General features: G+C 33.3%; 1 protein-coding gene across 4 annotated transcripts; it reads left to right on the top strand.

The window, feature by feature from the left end:
* Nucleotides 1-299: 299 nt before the first annotated feature.
* On the top strand, nucleotides 300-22,530 carry Miro (mitochondrial Rho GTPase). 4 transcript variants are annotated; one of them, XM_088273098.1, is made up of 13 exons: nucleotides 300-436; nucleotides 758-959; nucleotides 2,689-2,897; nucleotides 9,784-9,936; nucleotides 10,128-10,259; nucleotides 11,050-11,246; nucleotides 12,174-12,363; nucleotides 13,108-13,243; nucleotides 13,400-13,530; nucleotides 15,088-15,309; nucleotides 15,841-16,034; nucleotides 18,432-18,503; nucleotides 21,212-21,473. In XM_088273098.1, exons 1-13 carry the CDS (start codon nucleotides 434-436, stop codon nucleotides 21,336-21,338), a joined length of 1,968 nt encoding a protein of 655 aa, XP_088129224.1. In that variant the 5' UTR covers nucleotides 300-433; the 3' UTR covers nucleotides 21,339-21,473. The 4 variants fall into 4 exon arrangements, with proteins under 4 accessions (XP_088129224.1, XP_088129223.1, XP_088129226.1 ...); XM_088273097.1 differs by having other exon boundaries at nucleotides 300-647; XM_088273100.1 differs by lacking the exon at nucleotides 18,432-18,503 and having other exon boundaries at nucleotides 21,212-22,530.
* The last annotated feature ends 568 nt before the right edge of the window (nucleotides 22,531-23,098 follow it).

The raw sequence follows: 23,098 nt of genomic DNA, 5'->3' as shown, positions 1-23,098 counted from the left end.
ATTTTAGTAATGTTTTAAATACACTTGAATCCAATTTGTTTACGTGCTTCAATCGCGATTGATTAGGAGATGGCTAGATAGGTTACTTCCTAGGTAACGAATACCCAATTAAACGAATCGTAGTATTATTTATTATAATGGATATTTTCCAAGGGGTATTCTACCAACAAGATCGGTGTTGATTCTACTCACATTATTCTTTTTTTTTTAAGTTTCCCGCCGTTTTGATGTACCTGTGTTGTTTGTGGTAGTTGTTTATGGGAAGAAAATACAGATAAAAATTTATTACGAGGAAATTCAGTTTAATTTCTATGGTATCCGTTCCCGGTGGGGGTTGACTTTTGTAGTGTTTTTATATCACATTACTATTAGACAACAAATCGGCCGTCAATATTTTGTAATGGTGTGCTAGTTATTTGCGAAACCGCACGGAATGGTAATTGTGATATAATGCTATGCATCCATCTTACTTTATTTTCAAGCGTGTTATATTAGTACTTATTTTGTACTCCAGATAATCATTCAATACTTTCAAGGCCAAATTTGAAGTTTCGTTATTATGTACTTTTAAAATACGGTATTCGCTGTGTTTAATTAATAAATGCATTTCTAAGCTATAATAAGTGTGTTGCATAATGTGTTTTAAGGTAGTTTGTTCACTTTGTCACAGTTTGACATTATGTCATTGGAATATACCAACCTTTTGTTGTCCTACAGAAATCGTTCCATTTTACATTAGAAGACGATTTTCTTTTAGAAAATGGTGACCGGGAGCTCGAGTTCCCGCCGTCAGGTTAGGATATTGCTGGTGGGAGATCCAGGAGTTGGTAAAACTTCTCTTATCCTATCTCTAGTAAGTGAAGAGTTTGCTGAAGATGTTCCACCAAAAGCCGAAGAAATAACTATTCCAGCCGACGTAACACCAGAACAGGTCCCCACTAATATTGTGGACTATTCAGGTACTTATCTATTAAATATATTTATCTTTTTTTCCCCCTAAATTGGTAATAATCGCAATACAGATTTACCATAAAATAGCAATAGTGATTAAAACATAAATTCGTGTAAAAAATCTCTTTGCTCCCATTTTTAAAAACCTTATTGCCAAAGCAGGCCTAAAGAATATTACCGAACATCACATTTTCACCCACATGACCTAATTTATACATAAATCATTTGATTTTTGTATAAATTAGGTCATGAAGGTATCTTCAAAAAGGTGTACACAGGTTTGTACAATTACTTAAACAGCTTCAAAAACCATAAATCCCATGCACATTATCAATAAATATCTTAGGTAGCGCGTGTCCCTAGTTTAGGCTAACCACAGATATTTTGTTACTACTTTAGTCTTCATTTATACTTTATTCCTCATTCTCCAGCTTCCCAAGGGCAAAACCTAAATTTACTCTAAATTTCACACATAGTATCGGATATCGTATCAAGGAACACATATTACAAATGATTTTAATAAAGTGTTGTATTTTCCAAGTAAAAGTTAAATTTTAAAGTGTTTTATAAATATTACCAAAGAGAATCCCACATCAATTTATTTATTTATTTATTAATTACTTAAATATTTTGGTATGGATTGACACGGGAGGCTTACTACTGTCCTGCCTATTTTCATGTTATATATAATATGATTATGATTAAACTCCTAAACTTGTTTTTCCATATCGAATAGAGGTTTACATGCTAACAAGTTTCAATGGACATGTTCAGTGTTAATTAAGTTAGCTGCTCATAGTTGTTTTTGCAGAGAACAATAGCTGCACCAATGTGAGAATATTAGAAATTCATTGTTTAGAGTCTAGTAGACCATTTTCAACTTTTTTTTTAAACAATGGATAATGATTTTATCTTCTCTTTCTTGAGAAGAAATACTAACTGCTATTGTAATAAAATAGTGGGATGTTATCTACTTAATTTTAATTTATTCATAAGATCATCTATGTAAATGTACAAAAATAAATATGGATGGTATTTTATGTGCAAAAAAAGTGTTACATTTTTTTTTCAAAAAGCCCATCTTCACTAATGTCTCTTCTCTAACTTTCTAATGGAACTACACTCTCTTTAACATTTTCGAAATAATACTGCAAATAAAAAGTAAATTTAATGCATAATTATTAATATACTTTTTTCAATGTAAAGTTCATTATTTTAAAAACAGTTGCTTAGATTTTCATAGACATTTATTCGCAAATAATTATTATGTTGTATGTCATTAGAAACATTAGCAAACAGTGCTAGTGTTTTAGACCGCATAGCAGTATACCTGTCATTAGTCCAAATATACAATAATGATGCTGTAAATGTAGTTCAAAGTGCAAGAAAAGTGCTAACTAATAAATGGTAACATCTCGGAAAAATACTGACAACTCAAGCTCATTCAGACGTTTTTTTTCTTTCTTTTTTTTTATAAATACATGCATTACTCTTATTATTTCTACATCACTGACTCAAGAAATTGTATTTTTTCAAATAAAATGTGTTGCTTTTTAAATTAAATTGTCTTTTTATAAAACATGTAAACAGGAAATGCTTATATGTATTCTAGTATCAAGGTTGATAAAGCTAAATTCCAATTAAATACTACCGTTTTTTTACAATCTGGATATGGCATTGAATCGCGAAATCTATTGTAATTAAATGATTTTAACTTTTGTTATGATATTCTTTTAGCTTCCGAACAGACGTCAGATCACCTCGCTGATGAGATCCAAAAGTGCCACGTGGTGTGTGTGGTATACGCCGTGGATGATGAGGAGTCCCTGAGCAAGGTCAGCTCCTACTGGCTTCCTCTCATAAGGGATGCCTGCCCCGAAGAGCAGAGGAAGCCGGTAGTTCTAGTCGGAAATAAAATCGATCTCGTTGAGTACTCCACAATACATGTAAGTATTTTAACCCTTAATAAATTACCAGTAAGGTAGATTGACTTCTAATATAGGTAACTTTTTATAGATTACCGGTAAGGTAGATTTACTGCTGATATATCATAGGTAACCTTTTATGGTAAGGTTGATTAACTGCTAATGTAGGTATCCTTTTATGGTTTACCAGTAAGGTAGATTGACTTCTAATATAGGTAACTTTTTATAGATTACCGGTAAGGTAGATTTACTGCTAATATATCATAGGTAACCTTTTATGGTAAGGTTGATTAACTGCTAATGTAGGTATCCTTTTATGGTTTACCAGTAAGGTAGATTGACTTCTAATATAGGTAACTTTTTATAGATTACCGGTAAGGTAGATTTACTGCTAATATATCATAGGTAACCTTTTATGGTAAGGTTGATTAACTGCTAATGTAGGTATCCTTTTATGGTTTACCAGTAAGGTAGATTGACTTCTAATATAGGTAACTTTTTATAGATTACCGGTAAGGTAGATTTACTGCTAATATATCATAGGTAACCTTTTATGGTAAGGTTGATTAACTGCTAATGTAGGTATCCTTTTATGGATTACCAGTAAGGTAGATTGACTGCTAATATAGGTAACTTTTTATAGATTACTAGTAAGGTAGATTAAATGCTAATATTGTTACTGCTGAAAAATCAACATCTCACACAAAAAAAGATAATTCTTTGACAACTGCCACTGTGAAATACACAATACGTAATAAAACATCTTCATTAATTGATTCGACAGTCACTTTGTAGTAATATCCATGCATTTTTAATTTAAACTTTAATTGGTAAACACCATTATTTCTTCAAATCTATTGTGACACACTTTTCTTCGGTATTATTACAAAACGGCGTTTGTGTTTGAAAATGAATGACCGAAACACGTGTCACAATAGATTTGAAGAAATAGTGGTATTTATAGTATTTATAGGTATTATAGGTATTTATAGAAATAGTGGCAAGTAAAATTTAAATTTAAAATACTGTTTTTATCTATGAATTTCACTAATTTATGCACTTGTCATTAGCGCAGTTGTTTGAATGCCAACGAGTCATATCTACAAAATGGGTTATTTTTTGGAGAGCAATTTGAAAATTCACTTTTATATACAAAATTGTTTAGGAAATCAGTCACATACAATAACTGTTATTATTTAATGGATTTGAATTTTACCGTTTTCTAAATATTATGGTTTCTAGTTGAATACCACTTTAATTTATCAGAAGGGAAGCAAGATGAAAGCGGATTACTTTTAACACAAATTTATTTAGTTCTATTAAATTACAATCAAGCAAATACTTAAGGATAATCGCGTGACTCTAATATGAGAACAGTTGAAGTACGTGTCGATCTGTGGACGGGTGGCGACGAAGTGTGGCGGGTTCGCTTGATCCGTTCTTTTCTGGCGGTGAAGGTAGCTCGCTACGTTGAGCTGGTGTTGCCATATTCGATGTGTGTGGGTTGCCACACGGCCCTCCTCCAGTGTCTTTGAACAGAAGACATGATACTGTAATCAGAAATTTTAAAACATATGGGTGAATTGTACATATGTAATTTAAATTGTTTTCTTGTTGTTGACCGTAGTTTGTTTTTCTTTTTGTTGACTGTAGTTTGTTTTTCTTGTTGTTGACTGTAGTTTGTTTTTCTTGTTGTTGACTGTAGTTTGTTTTTCTTGTTATTGATTGTAATTTGTTTTTCTTGGTAAAATAAAAGTTTTTATTTTTACAATTGGCTTTTGTTTTTTTTTTTTTTTTTTTTTTTTATTGTTCAGGCGTTCATGGTCGAAATCTGTCTGGAAAATGAACTTTTCTTCCTGCTCTGGTTTTTCTTTCTTGCAGGTTTCCTTCTGTCGGCTTGTTTGAGTCCGTTTCCGGGGTTGGCGTACGGATTTCTGTCGCTCTCTGTTGTGTGTCGATTTTTTCGTCCATTGTCGTTGTGAACGCGGGTTTCAATCTATCTATTGAAATGTGTTTTAGTTTTCCTTTGATATCGACTACAAATGTTTTTTCTGTTCGCGATTCGACTCGATAGGGGCCCTCGTACGTATTTTGTATGGGCTTTCTGTGTGAGTCGGTTCGGATGAATACATGGGTGGCTGTCGGTAGTTCCTTTGGTATGAATACTTTCTTTGATGAGTGGTGGATGCCGGGCGTCGGCCTGACGTCCGTGAATCTGTCACGTAGTTTGCTCACGAATATTCCTGGGTCGGTGCTTATGGTGTTTGTGAAGAAGTCGCTTGGGAGTCGTAATGTTTTTCCATAAGTTAGTTCTGCGGGTGAGCATCTAAGCTCGTCTCTCACCGTAGTTCTAAGTCCGAGTAGGACTATTGGTAGCGTGTCCAACCAGGTGTCGTCGTTTTTTGCTGTTAGTGCGGTTTTTAATGCGCGATGCCATCTCTCTATCATTCCGTTTGTTTGTGGATGATAAGCTGATGTTCTGCTGTGTTTTATTCCCAGTATTTCCGATAGTGCCTTGAAAAGTTTCAATTCGAACTGTGTTCCTTGGTCCGTGGTTACTGTTTGTGGTACGCCGTAGCGGGCGATCCACGTGTCTAGTAATGTTTTGGCTATTGTTTCAGCAGTGATGTCTTTGATTGGTACTGCTTCGGGCCATCGGGTATATCTATCGATCATTGTCAATAAATACGAATATTCTCGGCAGGTTGGTAGGGGTCCTACGATGTCTATGTTGATGTGCTGGAATCTGTCTTCTGGTACGTTGAATGTGTTAATCGGTGCTGAGGTATGTCGGTTTATTTTCGCTTTTTGGCATGGTATACAGTTTTTGACGAATTCTTTAATGTCTTTTGTCATGTGTGGCCATACGAATCTCTGTTGTATACTTTTTTTAGTACCGTTTATTCCTGGGTGACATATATTGTGTACTTTCGCTATGACTTGGTTTCTCATTTGTTGAGGGACGAAAGGTCGTATGTTATTATTTGACGTATCACACCATATGGGGTTGTTCATGCCTGGGATGTTTTTCTGTTGAAGGGTTAGTGACGAATTTTGAAGGGAGTTTGCTAAATCTTCATCTTCTTTTTGCTGCTCGTGCATCTCGTCGTAATCTATCGTTGCGGGTATTGTTAATTCTTCGATCCGTGATAGTGTGTCGGCGACTGTGTTTTTTGATCCAGTAATATGTTTTATGTTCGTGCAGAATTGTCCTATGTAGTCTAGCTGTCTTTCCTGTCTTGGAGAGTTCGTAGCTGTTTTTTTTGTAAATGCGAATGTGATCGGTTTGTGATCTGTATATATTATAAAATTGCGTCCTTCGACATTCTGTCTGAAATATTTTACGGCTTCGTAGACTGCTGTCAGTTCTCTGTCATACGTGCTGTATTTCTTCTGTGCTGGGGTGAGTTTCCTTGAGAAGAATCCTAGTGGTTGCCATGTTCCGTTGTTTTCCTGCTGTAGGGACGCTCCCATTGCGTTGTCTGAGGCGTCGACCATTATAGCGAGGTGGGCATCGATGGTTTGGTGCGCTAGTAGCGTTGCTGTCGCCAGGTCGTCTTTACATTTATTAAATGCGGCTGTCGACGTTTGTGTCCATATTAATTCTCTCCGGTCGTTTTTTACATAGCCCTGAAGCATGTCAAATAGTATAGCTTGTGTCTCTATTGCATTTGGTAAAAATTTTCTATAGAAGTTTATCATTCCGAGGAAACGTCGGAGTCCTTTCGCGGTTTTTGGTGTCTCGAATTGTGTTATTGCTTGTACCTTTTCTTGCAGTGGTGTGATGCCGTTCGCTGTTATAGTGTATCCGAGGAAACTGACGTCCGGTTTTCCGAAACTGCACTTGTCTGCGTTTATTATTAAACCGTTTTCTGAAAGGGTTAAAAATACTTCTTCGAGATGTCTTTTATGTTCTTCTTCGCTCGTTGATGCTATGAGTCATCTATGTATACGAAACAATAGTCTAGATTCTTTGTTACATTGTTCATGTATCGTTGGAATGTCTGAGCTGCGTTGCATAGTCCGAATTGCATGGCGGTGAATTCGAAAAGTCCAAATGGCGTGATTATGGCTGTCTTTTGGATGTCTTCGCTTTCCATTGGTATTTGGTGATACGCTCTCTTCAGATCTATTGTCGAGAATATTTTCGCTGTGTTGAGTTTATGTGCGAAGTCCTGGAGTTGAGGTATCGGGTACCTGTCTGGTAGCGTCTGGGCGTTTAAACGTCGGTAATCGCCGCAGGGTCTCCATTCTCCGTTGGGTTTCTTCACCATATGTAGCGGGCTTGCCCAATTACTCTTTGAGGGGCGGCAAATTCCTTGTTCCATCAGCAGTTTGAATTCTTTCTTTGCTGCGATAAGCTGGTTTGGTGCGAGGCGTCTGGCCCTTGCACTAACTGGTTGTCCTTTTGTTTCTATTATGTGTTTCACTTCATGTTTCTTTTTATGTCCGATGTCCATTTTTGGTTTAAGTATGTCGGGGTATTTAGCCATGATTTTGTGATATTCACAGTTGTTATTGATTAGTGAAATTTTTGAAGACGGACTTTTGCAAGTGTTTCCGTCTACTTTTAATCCAGTTACGTTGTCAGTTAACGTTGCGTTTTTCAAGTTTACGCTTAAGTTATAATTGTGTAGGAAATCGGCTCCTAGTATCGCTCTTGACACGTCGGCGATTATGAATCTCCATTTCAATGGTCGTCTTAAATTTAAGTTTAATTCGAGTGTTCTTGTACCGTATGTTTTTATTTGGTTTCCATCGGCGCCGTAGAGTGTTGTTGTTGTATCGTCGGAGGCGAGTGAATTCTCTATGTTGTTGTATGACCTCGGTAACACGGATACGTCGGCTCCAGTGTCGATTAGAAATTTCATGTTGGTTCTTCGATCGTAAACAAAGAGGCGGAATGTATCATGAGGGGGGTTACAGGCCTCTAGTTTGGCCCCCCGTTGGCGTTTTCCGGCTGGAAGCTGCATGGTTTTCTACATTTGAATGCTTTGTTTTTGAACTTGTTGTGGTAAAAACATATGCCGTTTGAATTTTCTCTAGACATGCTTCGGTATGGGGATCTGCTTTTATTTCTATATCGGCCGTTTTCTTGTCGTCTGTTGTCGTAGCGGCTCATGCGTCCTTGCCAGTTGTCGTTTTCGTGTTTCGCTTTTAGTTGTTTAACTTCCTCCGTTAGTAGTTCTATTTGTTTTAGCAGGCTCGACATTATGAGGTTACTAAAAATTTTGTTTCTTGATTGATCGCAAGTTGTATTATATTCCGGATATTTTTGTAGTTGCGGTTGTACTTGCTGCGGTTCTTGATATTCATGTTCGTCGTTGATTGCCATCGTTGTGCGATATTTAAAAAAATTATTTTATTTTATTTTTTTTTTGTAAAAAAAATTATTTAAATATTTTGGATTTTGCTGTGTTTGGATGTTACGGATTGGTATTTTTCGCGTTGTTAGAAAAAATAAATGGTGGGGTTAATGACTCGGGTTTGTTTATCGCTTATCGGCCGCGGTATGAAGTACGCTCGGGAATTTGTTTCGTGTTATTGTTACGTGCTGTTTTTAAGCGAGAATTTATATAGACGAATTAATGTAATGGGATTATTTTTCGATGTTATATAGTTATGACAATGCTGAAAGAAATTTGATTATTAGGATAATTTTTGACGTAATATTAAAGAAAAATTTTTTTTTTTTTTTATATATATATAAATGACAATAATTTATTGATTCTACATTTACAGCGGCGTTTTTTGCCTTGTTTTATTTGTGAATTATTTACGATTTGATTTTATTTATGAAACAGGATAGGTGACGTTTACTATGAGAGCTAATTATTGAATTTTTGCATATATTTTTTGGCAAATAAATGATTTTAAATTATGTTTATTTAGGTTGACTTAGCTTTTTCGTTGTTCGTTTCCTCTTCGTTGTTGACGGCTTCCGTATCTGAAGTATGTGTTCGCGCACGTTCTTCCTGTGTGGATTTCCGATGTCTGCGTCAGCCTTAAGATGACCGAGACGATGTCGTCTTAGCTGAAATCAGTGTTACAATAGCGGCGAGTATTCTGTCGGTACAATTAATTTTCTATTCTCCCACATCTCCCACATGGTTTCATCGGATTAGATATAGGTAGATATATCGGATATAGATAGGATTCAAAAAATTGTTAATAATTGACTTTTATTTTACCAGGGAAAAGATTCTAAATTGGGTAGTGCAAATATAAAAGGTTTAATTTCGAGATTATTATTTTTAATGAAAAGATTTTACGTTAGATATGTGAGAATACTAAAATATTGACTTACGTTTTATCCCTGGGACGCTCGTCGCCACGCTTCCTGTGATCGATGTTTATTACGCGTTGTTTTTTTCGGTTTTTATTTAAAAAATGCTTCTAAAATTCCGAATTTTGTAAAACGTGTTTCGGGATCACGTCGGGGGGTCACCAATTATGGTTTCTAGTTGAATACCACTTTAATTTATCAGAAGGGAAGCAAGATGAAAGCGGATTACTTTTAACACAAATTTATTTAGTTCTATTAAATTACAATCAAGCAAATACTTAAGGATAATCGCGTGACTCTAATATGAGAACAGTTGAAGTACGTGTCGATCTGTGGACGGGTGGCGACGAAGTGTGGCGGGTTCGCTTGATCCGTTCTTTTCTGGCGGTGAAGGTAGCTCGCTACGTTGAGCTGGTGTTGCCATATTCGATGTGTGTGGGTTGCCACAATATATAACTAATATTTGAAATATTGTTCCCGGGGGTTTCGAATTAAACAGCTTCTTCCTTCATATGAAACGCGTTCTACTCAACAATTTCGACTATTGGGAGAGTTTAGGTCACAAACTGAAGTGGTTATTTTTTGTATGTTACCAATTTAAAAATAAAATGTTTATTTTAGTCCATTTTGGAAATAGCCGAAGACTTCCCTGAGATAGACAGCTGTATTGAATGTTCGGCCAAAACATTGAATAATATTTCTGAGATGTTTTACTACGCACAAAAAGCTGTCCTGCACCCAACATCACCCCTCTATGTTATGGAACAACAAGACGTAAGCTTATCCAATATGTCAACTAACAATATAAGAACAAGATGATAATCAGTATCTCGACTAACAAGAATGATAAAATGTCTTTATTTTTATATAATTTGACCACATTTTAGTAGATCCAAAATATGTGTGTGTGGATTGTCACACATTCTAATCCCTCTTTTGTCTAATTTTTTTGTGTTTTTTTTTAGTTAACTGAAAACTGTAGGCGAGCTCTTACAAGAATATTTAAAGTATGCGATATAGATGGAGACGGATTACTTAATGATTATGAACTGAATCATTTTCAAAGGCGATGTTTTGATAGCCCTCTACAGCCACAGGTAATAAGCAAAATTATTATTAAACCATATCCGCTCCCTAGGTGGAGCATATGGAGTCCACAAACCGTCTCCAGGCTTTTCTGTCGGCTGCCATCTCCCTTGCATCCTCCCAAGTCAGATACGCATCCCGAAGTTCTGACGAGAACTGCCAACGAATTGTCAGCAGTGGTCGTCCTGGGCGGTGTGAACCTGATGCCTTGTAAAAGAGGCAAGCTTGATTAAGGCTTTCAGGAGGCATGTGGAGTACATGGCCAAGCCAACTGAATCGCCTTTTCTTGACGACAGTTGTGACCAAGATTTGCTGCGTCCAAGCAAAAATAAGCAAAAATCAAATGATATGCTAGTTAGGAAATCTTACGCACTTTATGTAACATTTACATAGTTTGTATACTCATTCTTATTTGATCCTTGTTTGCAAAAATAAGGATGAGTTTCACGTGGTTGATATTAGATAATTTTAAAAATTCACTCCGAAATAGGTATTTTTTGTTTTAATAAGTGTTGTTTGTATAACTTACGAATTAAAGTACCTAAATAGAAATCAGAGGATTCGGGATCTAATCCTGATGTGGAAAATTCTTCTTTTTTCTGTGATAATGAATACATATTGTCATACTAATTTTTCTCTCTCTTTTATTTAATTTAATATTTAGCATTTAATTCGTAGACAAATTAAAGAAATATATATTGAATATTATAAAGGATAGCTTTTTTTCTTTGAATAATATATTATTTGTTGAAAAATACTTGTAAATTGATTTTTCATACTAAAATGTTTGTATGCTGATAGGTATTAGATGAAGTAAAAGCTGTGTTGGCTCAGAACGTCCCTGATGGAATAGAACGAGACTCGGTTACACTTAAGGGATTCCTATTCCTGCATTGCCTGTTTATACAGAGAGGTCGGAACGAAACCACATGGACAGTCCTCAGGAAGTTCGGCTACAACGAGAGTCTGCAAATGTGCACGGAATATCTCTACCCAGTGTGAGTTGTGTGATTCCAGATAAATACACTTTTTAGTTTCAAATGTTCTTTGAGACTATAAATAATTCATTGGCTTCTAGGTAACATCATTAGCTGTGCCGAAAATGGTTACCGGAAACCTAAGTTTCAGCATTTTCTATAGTTATTGTAAAAACTCAAATCATTTACCATATATATATTAACTAATATATCTGTACTTCTATATTAACTAATATGTTGATATTTTCTGGCGTTTCTCATGTGTGTGATTATAATCCAGGATTCGGACCTTACACTAATAAAAGAGTTTCTGCTCAATAAAAAGCTTCTTTTCATCTCACTAGTAGATGTCTGTAGTGAAGTTCTAGTGATTCAAGAACAATGTTTCAAAATGGATTCATATATATATAGAACTTCCAAGAATTTGAGTAATATGGTTGTCAATAATGGGTAGAATTGATGAATATTACACGTGTGTAAAATCATTTAAACCAGCCTATGACGGTCGTCAGCCCCGTAAATGCCCAGACTTCCATATTCTTCTTCATCTTTGATGAGATGTCAAAAAATAATACGAAATGGACTGAAAATATGTAAATAACTAATACTTGGCAGTGTTTTGAAAGCAACGAACCTATACATTTTTTGATGAAATAATAAACCAATGAAATTGGAAATTTAAATCAACCGAAGAAAAACTTAAATTCAAAGTTGTTGGAGACTAAAATTTCCAATTATTATTACATTTATATAATATTATCACATTTAAATTAACAAGTTTTGACTGTACAATTAATTAATTATACATATATTTTTGGTCGTAAAATAGTTACTATAAAGTTAAATAATAGTTGACAAAACTTACCACAATGTTGTTGCTAAAACAATGAACAAAACTACTGTCACATTCACGGCAAGGCGGTTGAACTATGTGTATTTTGGTTACAGCGTAAAGATACCATCGGGCTGCTCTACGGAGCTGTCGCACAGGGGCCAGCAGTTCCTCACGCAGCTGTTTGAGAGGTACGACAAGGACAGGGACGGAGCTCTGAACACGGCGGAGCTCAGGAACGTGTTCTCCTGCTGCCCCCAGGTCCCCTGGCACCACTTGCGCCAGACCGTCCCCACAAATGAAAAGGTATTCAATACTTCTTCTAACCCTTATCTGCACCCAATAGTGCATAGGGCACAGCATCATATAGAAGCAGTGCTATCTCGATTGTCAAATACACGAAAGAAAGGTGATCAGCCTTCCGCTTCCGGTACCAGTCCAGGGCTTTCACATGATTAACAGTCAATATGGTGCATTATCCTATTCACCATTCGGTGCGAGTGAATGTAAGAGGAAGAAGTATTTTTCATTGGTGTTGCAATATTTCTCAGTATCACTCAAGAAGTGGACATATAAAAGATAATCTCGACCGTTTTGGATGATTTGTATTGATTTGTCCGCCTCCATAGTGTAGTGGTTAGCGCTCTAGGCTACCATGCTCGAGGTCCCGGGTTCGATTCCCAAGAGGGTCAAACTAAATATTAGTGATTTTTCAGTCTAATATCCATTTATGAATTTCTTACATAGTGCAACTGCTAATTTGATAATGAATTATTTTAATTTTGCATTGATTTTTTCATGGTATTTGTCTTTGGACTGTATTGTGAATTTTATGTTTTTAAATTAAGCAAAAATTTTATTAAAAGATTGTATAAGAAGAGTTTTTTTTTTACAAGTAATGTTGAATTTTGAAAAATATTATCCTCAATCGTAATACTCGGATGTGTTAAAACATGAAAATCTATTAAATGTAGCATTTTATGCTTCTAAAGTGTACCATAGTGTCATATAAATTTTGTAAAAATTTTAAATCCATTGTTAAATTTGTAGGGACATTTGACATTGCAAGGATGGCTCTGTCGCTGGGCTCTCATGACACTAACAGAACTTCCAAAGACCCTGGAATACTTGGCATACCTCGGGTTCAATGTCCACGAAAATGAATCTCAAGCTGCAGCTATTCAAGGTACCTTCAAAAATATATACATTTAATTATTTTATTTATGCTAACCTTACAATATGACACTTCTTTGTAAAGAGAAAGGAAGATTTTGTTTATTCAAATATTACAATATGACATGGAAAAAATAATGGAAATATTTAATAATTATTGTGTTTTTAGTTACACGTGAAAAAAGATTGGACCTGGCAAAAAAGCAGTCAAGTCGTAATGTCTACCAGTGTCACGTTATTGGACCGAGGAATTCCGGAAAGACCACTTTTTGTAGGATGTTTATTGGAGCCGGTACAAAGGTAATTTAGAACTAACGTATCTTAGTATAGCTGCCACGGACAGCAATTGAAATATCTTGATGCAAGTATATGAATTTATTTATTTTTAACAAGTAATATATTGTTATCGTTTATTTTGGTATGTAAGGTAGTCCTGAGCTACATCTGCCTATGCCCAACCAATACTAAATGTTGTAAAGTGGAGATTAATGGTCATTGGATTTTTAAATAAATACAAGAATTTAGGCAGAGGAAGACCGAGAAACATGGCACGATCAGGTATGCCAAATACTTGAAAGTGGTCAGGTTAGGAGTCGTAACAATCGGCGGGTATGTATGAGGAGATGCATGAACGTGGAAGAGGCGAAGAATGTTTGCAAGGACAGAGTGGTGTGGCGCTCTATTCTCTCTGCCTACCCCTGCGGGGAAGCGGCGTGATGGTTAGTTAGTTAGTTAGGAAGAACAAAATAACAAGAAATACAAAATCTTGACTCACGAGGTGCTTGCTCTTTACATATATCGCTCACTCCTTTCAACAACAATGTTTTTTCTCCATTTGAAAAATATTTAATATATTCAAAAAAAATAATTAAACAACACCTCTTCTTCAAAATGCAAAAATAACACTTTCTGCCCTGTAGAGGGTAAATATTAAGTCAAAAATATGCCGCTTTTGCTGGAATATAGTACATTTTCTGGGCATTCCGATAACATGCACAACTGAAAATTGACGATTTTTGATGTATGACGTTGTTGAAAGGAGTGAGCTTTATAGATAAAAAGTCATCAGTGTCAGAAAAAAAATTCAATTTTACATATTTATAAAAATGTAATTGATTAAAATTACTAATTTCATTTACAATAACTAAAAAATACAAATCATCAATTTAAAATCAGTCAATATATCGCTCACTCCTTTCAAGAACGTCATAAATCAAAAATCGTCAATTTTCAGTTGTTGATCATGTTTTCGGAATGCCCTATATGTACTATATCCCAGCAAAAGTGGCATATTTTTAACTTAATATTTACCCGCTATAGGGCAGAAAGTGTTGTTTTTGCATTTTGAAGAAAAGGTATTGTTTAATTATTTTTTTAAACATACTAAATATTTTTCAAATGGAGAAAAAATCTTCAGGTTTTACCTAAAAAGATCTGTTGCACAGTAAAAACTTCAATAAGTGGCTTGATATTTATTTTTAATAGATTGTATTATATTTTTAAACTTAAAAAACGCTCTCCTGAAAAATCAAGTTTTTTGATTCATGACGTTCTTGAAAGGAAGTGAGCGATATGTAAAATATGTGATTTAAAAATTTTAAAAAACAATTTGATATGTAGTATGCTTTCAATATAAAATTAACAATCGTTTATTTTATTTAGAAAAAAGGCTATATTTAGATAAATGATTTATTTAGGTTTGGTGGGTATTACTAAAATTTAAATATTCTTTAACATTACAAAAAAAAATGTTTCATTTATGAGTAAATGAAACAAAGTTAACAGTAAGCTCTTGAAAATAATTTGCTGACATTTCAATTGCTGGTAATGATTAAATAGCGTTTTTTTGCGTTTCAGAAGTCCAAGAGCCCGGCCGGAGACAGCGACAGTGATGCCATCCACGCATGCATAAATACGGTGCAAGTGTATGCTCAGGAAAAGTACCTGATCCTGAAGGACATAGAAGTCAGTCGAGTGTCAGATCCCTTGCAGCCCTCGGAAGTCAACTGCGATGTCGCTTGCCTCGTATACGATACCACTCATGCCAAATCTTTTGAATACCTTGCCAGAATATTTATTGTAAGTATATTCAGTTTTGGTGCTATTCGCAATATGATGCATAAATATGTAACGTGAAACACTAAATCTGGTGAATTTTTGGTGGGATTCATTCAAACCTGTCTTTGTGGTCATCTCGGCACCTCTACAATCTAACTATAGATGTTTTCTACTACCTTTGTTTAGTAATATGATTTGTAGTAAATTAATTACATTTAATATATATTTTTCACTCTAATATTTATTTAATATTACCTCCGACTGGTGCCTGAAGCACAAGGCTGATAATCTTGTCTTTATATAATTGATGATTAAATTACCATTGAGTTGATCTGATCCTATGTACTGTTGGGTGCAGATAAAGGTCAGAATAACTTATTTTTACTTTCTATAGTTGGATGTATTTGTTTGATATTTCCAAAGTTTTTTTTACCAAAAACACCCAAAAAACCTTGTTATTTTCCTTTTTAAAATAAATGAAAAACTTTGTTATTTTAAAACTTTGTTATTTTCCATTTTATAACCATGTTTCCATAATTTTAATCTTTCCAGAAATACTTTGCCGAAAGCAAAATTCCCGTTTTAGTTGTTGGAACTAAGTCAGACTTAGATTCTGTCCGACAAGAATACTTATTACAACCTGATGAATTTTGTTCCAAGTACAAAATCCTTCCCCCGCAATATTTCACCATGAAGGACAAGAAGAAGGACATATTCGTTAAACTAGCAACCATGGCCGCCTTCCCGTGAGTATCCTGACAGATTAATAATTATTATCTGAAATATGTCACTAAACAATGCCCAAACCATTTAAACCAACGATGTCTATTAAAATTGCATTTTCTATTATATATATTTACTATCCTTTTTATTCATCTAACCTGGCGTTTTAGGGATTGCGCATTTTTATAAATTTATCTGAAGGGTGATAGGCTAAAAAATCTCAGCAGCCATTGATCAAACTTGCTTTATAAATAGAGATCACATCTTTTACTGCAAACCAAATAGGTTCCAAGATACACAAGAGTTCTAAGTTGTAAGATGAGCATTGAAATAAAAACTTTAACCCTTTGCCCAATTTTCCTGTACCACATATAGATACAAAAATAGTCCTTCACGGATTTACCTGTATCTAATACTGGCACAAAAAATGGGCCTCTGTGGATTTGCCCGTACCTGGTATGGAAACCCCAGCGAGGGAATAGCTCTAATTGATTTTACCTTAGTAAGGGTGGTAGTAGTAGATTATAATGGAGTTAATGGGCTAGAAATACTAGATGGAAAACTTTTGTATACCTAAGATCAGTTTTAAAAGGAGTTGAAAATTCTCTTACTTTAAATGTTTAATTAAAACTTAAAAATATTGTTATTAAAATTAGCCTTGCAATAGTGCATTATTTCATCATCAGAAATAAAAAAAAACTGCCATTTTGCAAACAAAATCTTCATCAAAACTCATCATCCAAAGGGTTAGATCTTGTTTTGTCAGCTCCAACTTTGTTTGGAAGACAAGCATGGAAATAAACAGCACTGGTGTAAGATTCTCTATAAGCTGATGGAGGTTTGGTTGAGAGCAGCTATTTCTATACCAGTTTACCAGTTTGCCCATTGTTCGACATTCAATATTACGAATGTAACCTATTGACACATAGTGGTCTCTTTTCATTGTCAGTATCGGACATCGTCTGATGATATGTTAGTATTTAGTTATTGTGTACCCTGATGGAAATAAACTTATATGTATGTTTTTGTCAGTCGTTTTCAAGCTGCCTGGATTTTGTTTTACAAGCACAGGTTGGTAGAAATTTGTCGTCGGACAATGTAAGTTATTCATGTTAAGTCCTAGCTATCTCGATTCCAGTTGGATATTTGTTTTTCTCACCTAAATACAACGCAGCCACTGCCTTAGATGTTGCTTATATTCTAAGTAAGGGAATGAATATTATTTTTTACTCCAAGTACAGTAATATCTCACTTTGAATATCTCGTAATGACATTTTCGTTCAGTAATAAATCTGGAAAATAAACAACAAATTACTTATTTCATTTACTTCAATGTTAAAAGGGTGAATCTTGAAAACATTTGCAAATGCATTTGCGTTTCACAACCTTGAAATCTTGCCATTATTTGAGCGATATTTCGATATTGCAGTTGGATTTTCCTAGATGATTTTTATTTTATTTTAATCATAAAAATATGTATTTTATATCAAAAATTCTTAAATTTGTCCTATTATAATTTCTGATATTTTATGTATATATAAATAAAAAGTAATGATTTTAGTAGATTAATTTTTTCAAGCTTCGTTTCTAAAGAAATTAAAATGAGGTATTACTGTATAAAATATAGTATAAAACAATGTTTTGCACGATTTTCTCAGTGAGAAAGTAAATACAAATTACACACTCAAATACATACATTTCTCTCCGTAATAAATGGTGATTGCAAGTATTATACATACAGTAGGGATACTATAATCTTTCTAGAACACCAATTTGTATACATTTTACGAAGCATACACATTACGAAAACCATTTCAAAACATGCCTGTAATATAAATGTTGTAGAAAATAAGTTGTGTATGTTCAGTGCCTTCTATTTTTATAATACAAGCCATTTTATAATAGACAAAACTATAATAGACAAAATTATAATAAACAAAATGTACAAGCTGTTATTGGTAAACTTGTTACATTAAATTTTGCTTCAAAAGTTTTTATTTTATTACTAAATTTAATGTTTTAAATTTCCTGTAAATGTGTAATTATTATCTTTAAAGTAAGCCCACATATGGTTATCTATGTTTTGTGGATTTTATGAAAAAAAGTAATTTTGTAGGAAACATACCAAAATTTTACTAGGCATGATTTATACTTTGCATGTATTGAATGACTTTTTGAAATAATTATAATAATATATTAAAGGTTGAAAAAATAAGCACATTTTTCTAGATTTCCATAGTATGTATCAGATTAATGTAACAACATCAGACTTGTCAGATATATTCTGAAAAAAGGCATTGTATTTATCTAGAAGGCACTGGTATCTGGCATATAAAAATATTTTCAAATTGATAATGTATGGGATACATAAGGAGGAATGAAGATCACACTGTATTATGATAAGATTGTTTTATTTGCAGTCCACTTCGTCGCTTGATTCACATGTTGTACCTCCGACCGATAAACTCGGATTGGTTCAATTCCTACACAAGGTTATATATTGACCACCTCTCCCTAAAACTAGGTGTTTGTGTTAGGCCTGGCACTAATCTTTACTGCTTCATCAAACAAATTCCATCATCAACTTCTCGCCGTATTTAGTTCACATGTCAAGAGTTGTGCTAACTCCGGATTCAATCATTTAGTTGATGAAATAAACCGTCTTTTCTCAGTTTTATATCTTCATCATCTTTTTTGCATGACACAGTAGTATTGGATTCAGCTACATTATTAGGTAAACCATTATGGTACATAGAATATTACCTTTAATAAATTGATAAAGCACAATATTTGGGAATATTATGTTTACAATCAAAGTTAGTGTAATAGCTAACACACTGACAGTTGATGACTAATTAAAGGCAGGCAGAGAAAAATCCAATACCATAATGATAATAAAATGATGCTCTTTTATTAACTCACTAGATGGCACTCACATTTTGCATGTGACTGTTCAAACCGTACTTGTATGAAATTACGGTACATTTTTTAAATACTCAACAACAGGCCAAATTTTTGTTTATGCTTAATTTTTTTAGGAATTTAATCCAATCAATGGTTTTGTAAAGAAATGTGGTTTTGAAGATGAAAATTAAATAATGCTAAAAAGAGTTGAATTGAATTAGTGAGCGCTTTTACTGTATTTAAAATTGCAATTTTTCTCTTGTATTCATTCATAAACAAGTATCGGGGGGGGGGGAGTTGTTATTCAGTAATCTAGTATGTAACTACATATGTACACATATATTCGCATTTTGTTTCAGCCAACACTGAAAATGACAATCCCGGTTACATCCTTTTACATGATTTGTATTTTATTGAATGAATTAACCACCCTACCCTCGGGTTATTTTCAGGCATATTTTTTATAAACAACCAAAAAATCACAACGTTTGTTGTCACAAAATATTGTCAGGCATAAAACCTGATAAAAAATTGTCAGTGTATCCGGTACGCATAAAATATTTTTGGAACAGATATCTTATCCGCATAGGTTATAGGTGTTAGTGCGGAATGGTGAAGAAAAACCGTATCACGTACATTCGTGTAGGGCGGTTAATACTACTATAAAATTATTTTAATAATTGATAAAATATAGTAAAATAGCAATCTTAATATATTTAATTGTAAAGAATTTTTTTTTAAATACTGCAAAGTAAAAAAATTAGGTTTACAAAAAGTAAAATAGCGCATTGTCTTTGTGATAATTTTTATAGTATATGATATTGTAAATAGAACCTGTATAGATACGGCCAAACTTCCACATTCCAAAGTCTGTAAATTACAGCAATAAATTTAATCATACACAAAATTTATAATACAAAATGTCTCATTTTAATGTTTAATGGAGTTACATACGTATATACATATTAGGAAAACATTCTTAGATGTTTTGTTGCACTGCATGCTTGAATGTTTTTTTGGTTTTTGTAAAAAATATTTGACAATCACAATCAAAATGCATGAAATGTTTACATACACATCTCGAATCGGTAAACCTCTAACATAATCAGGCACAGCTTGCACCATGTTCCCGGGTATCAATTGTTTGTTAGGTACATATTGCTTCCATATCGCACACAAATATTTGATTGCATGCTATTCGGTGAAATTCTAAATTGGCACTATAGAAGACGAATCTTAAGAAGAAAAACACATAGCATATTCTTAAAGTTGTAGGTTCAATAAAAATATTAGTTTTTGACTATAATAATAATGTAGGTTTGTTTTATAGAATTCAACTACATTTAAGATTTTGTTGGTAAACCGTTAATATAAGTTAGTTACAAGTCATTTTAAAATTGAAATTAAAAAAATATGCATTGATGAAGTGTTAAATAATATTAATTTAAGTTTACGAATTGTAATTTAGTCACAGTCCATCCTTCTGGTGTTTTACTGGTTCATGTTTGAAGTCGCAGGCTCGATTCCCAATTGCACCAACATAAAAAATAGTGTATTTTGGACTATAATAATTAAATATTTTACCCTGAAACAGCTCTTGAAGATCTTACTTTTTTGTACCTTATTAATCATAAATATAACAATGTAATGCAATAATGAGAAAAGTAATATTGTTTAAAAAATAATCTGATTCAATCATTAATCGAGTTTTTTTTTATTATGCTAAAAATATTTCAAAACCTTTTATCAATATTGCGGTAACACTCAGATTTACATAACTTGCAAATTCTGCAATTTCAGGTACTTTAGTATGATAGAAAGTAAAAAATAAACCAAATTATATCAAAGTTGGCTGATACCAAAACATTATTTTCATTTTTTTTAATTTATATGAATGTTCCATTTAAACATTTCTTGTAAATTTACACTCGGATATTTTCTAAAACCCACAAAAATGTGAGTTACGTAGCTCATGTAACAGATTGAAAAATGAAATTGGTATGTAAATAAGTGTGTTACTGTAAAGGTGGAGACTGACCGGAGCATTTCGTCGTAACATAACGACGTAACATCGCTCGCGGCGAGCATCCGAAACTATGGATGGAGCGCTCAGCTCGCTGTACTGACTGCTTGAATGCTCGCATCATAAAGTGTTACGTTACGACAAAATGCTCCGGTCAGTCTCCACTTTAATATGTGTTGATTTGCGCTATCTTTCCTTAATTACTGAATGGCTTTAGGTGTTAGGTTAGTTACCTCTAAATCCGGATATTTTCATTTCACTTTGTTTTTGTAGACACCTGAAGCAGTTTGGTTTGATTCCCGGAGAGCACACCAACTGGTGGAAGGCCGGCATCGGAATAGCGGCCGCCACCATCGTCGGATTCTTCGTAGTCAGAATTCTGAACACGTCGGATCGATAAAATACAACAGAAAAATAATTTCCCCTACCAAATATATGTGCGTGTATTACAAACCAGGGCCAGAGGGTCTCTAGTAAATTTTGCTGTTTCATTAGAAGTAGGAATATTTTTAAATCATGATTTCATAATTATTGCAAAATATATAAGTAAATATTTTCAGATATTAATCAATATTCAAATGTACTATTTTTTCATTTTGAGAATATTGGAAGTAAATAGAATAATCTCCTAAAATGATTTAACTCCGAAATACAAATACAGTAGACTCCCGATTATCCATGATGTTTTGTATTTCAATAATCACTGAAAAAGTGAGTGCCAAAATGATTGAAAACGAAAATATCGTTTTTTTTTTCAACTATGTATATAATTTGGTAAATTGAAAGTCTACTGTATAAAAGATTGGTTTATTTAAGTCATAATGTAGAAGAAGAACACAAAATATTTATAAAAAAGGATTTAATATTTGCATTTCACAATGCTCTTCTTCTTTTAACGAATATGTTCTTATGTTTCAAATTATGTAAGAAATATGTCACTCCGCATATTTCTTTACATACTACACAAAAAACAAAATTACTCTACACAATTTATAATTTTTATATTTCACATTTCGTTTCAAGATAACTGTTTGCTTTCAATATCCTCATATATGTACAAGTTTTTGAAAAAAACAATTAATTTAAAAAAATATAAAATATATTTTACTCAATTATTGTGTTGTTAGATTTAGTTAATGTTTAATTTATTTATTAAATGAGGCTTAGGTTGTTTTAAATGTCGGCAGATGGAGCCCTGGTTCTAATGGCCCTCCTTTTTAATTGTAGGTTAGTTTAAAAGAACAAAATGTCTCTCGTTATTTTTTTAAAGCTTTTATTAATATTAGTCGGGATCAGGTTACCCTAGTCAGGTACCGAGACTTGCTTGCGGACTGAATGGCAACATAAAAAAGGTTGAAAACTTAATTTTTGTAAAAATTGTAAAACGATTAGACGGAGGTGATTTTCATTTTGTATAAATTGCATAGATAAAGCATGAAAACATGCATTTCCGATTTTTAAAAACTGACAGTTGCATTTTACAACATACATAAATTTTATGATTTTTGACTGTCCCAATATATTTTCTATTTGTTATTTACCAAGTAAACCGGAAAAAGCACATAGAATTATCTCTATATGTAAAAAAAAAACAAGAGGTAAAAGTTAAACGAACCCATAAAACATATTTTAAAACATCAACCATTATGCGATTGTTGTTCAAAGTAATGTTTTTTTTTTCAAGAATAAATTATTGATAAAAACATTGATTGCTAAGAATTTCACAAGAACATATTGCATTTAAAAATATTTATATATAATGTACAGTACGTTAAAAACAGATACATTTTCTTAGGTAGCAATATACCCTAATCTAATGTAATCTCTAAAGATTGAATATTGAAAATAAAAGAACAATAGAAAAATGCGTAGTTTCAGCAGAGCAGTATTTAAATATATTAATAATGATTTTATTTTGTGATTCATTTGCTTTTAGTACAAACATATTATTTATTTTGAAATAGGCTGACTATATAATATTTTGTCAATAAATAATTGTTTATTTTATCATGCATTCGTATAATGTGTTAAGTCAAATAAATGTACATATACAAAATTTTGCATTCACTTTCTTTTGCATTTTGACCCTATTTGGTTTGAAATACAAAAACTCAACACGGTTAAGGCACTAATTTTCTCAATATGTATTCCTGTATGGAG

Source organism: Brachycentrus maculatus, unplaced genomic scaffold (assembly GCF_059751285.1).
Source record: "Brachycentrus maculatus isolate JH-2025_06_01 unplaced genomic scaffold, ASM5975128v1 h1tg000548l, whole genome shotgun sequence".
NCBI lineage: Eukaryota > Metazoa > Arthropoda > Insecta > Trichoptera > Brachycentridae > Brachycentrus > Brachycentrus maculatus.
This window is presented reverse-complemented; position numbering and strand designations above follow the sequence as displayed.

Excerpts from the sequence above, each read along its gene's own strand:
- Miro (XM_088273097.1), top strand. Across the intron at positions 9,937-10,127 it reads ATGTTATGGAACAACAAGAC|TTAACTGAAAACTGTAGGCG; the intron begins GTAAGCTTATCC and ends GTTTTTTTTTAG. Across the intron at positions 11,247-12,173 it reads ACGGAATATCTCTACCCAGT|CGTAAAGATACCATCGGGCT; the intron begins GTGAGTTGTGTG and ends TTTTGGTTACAG.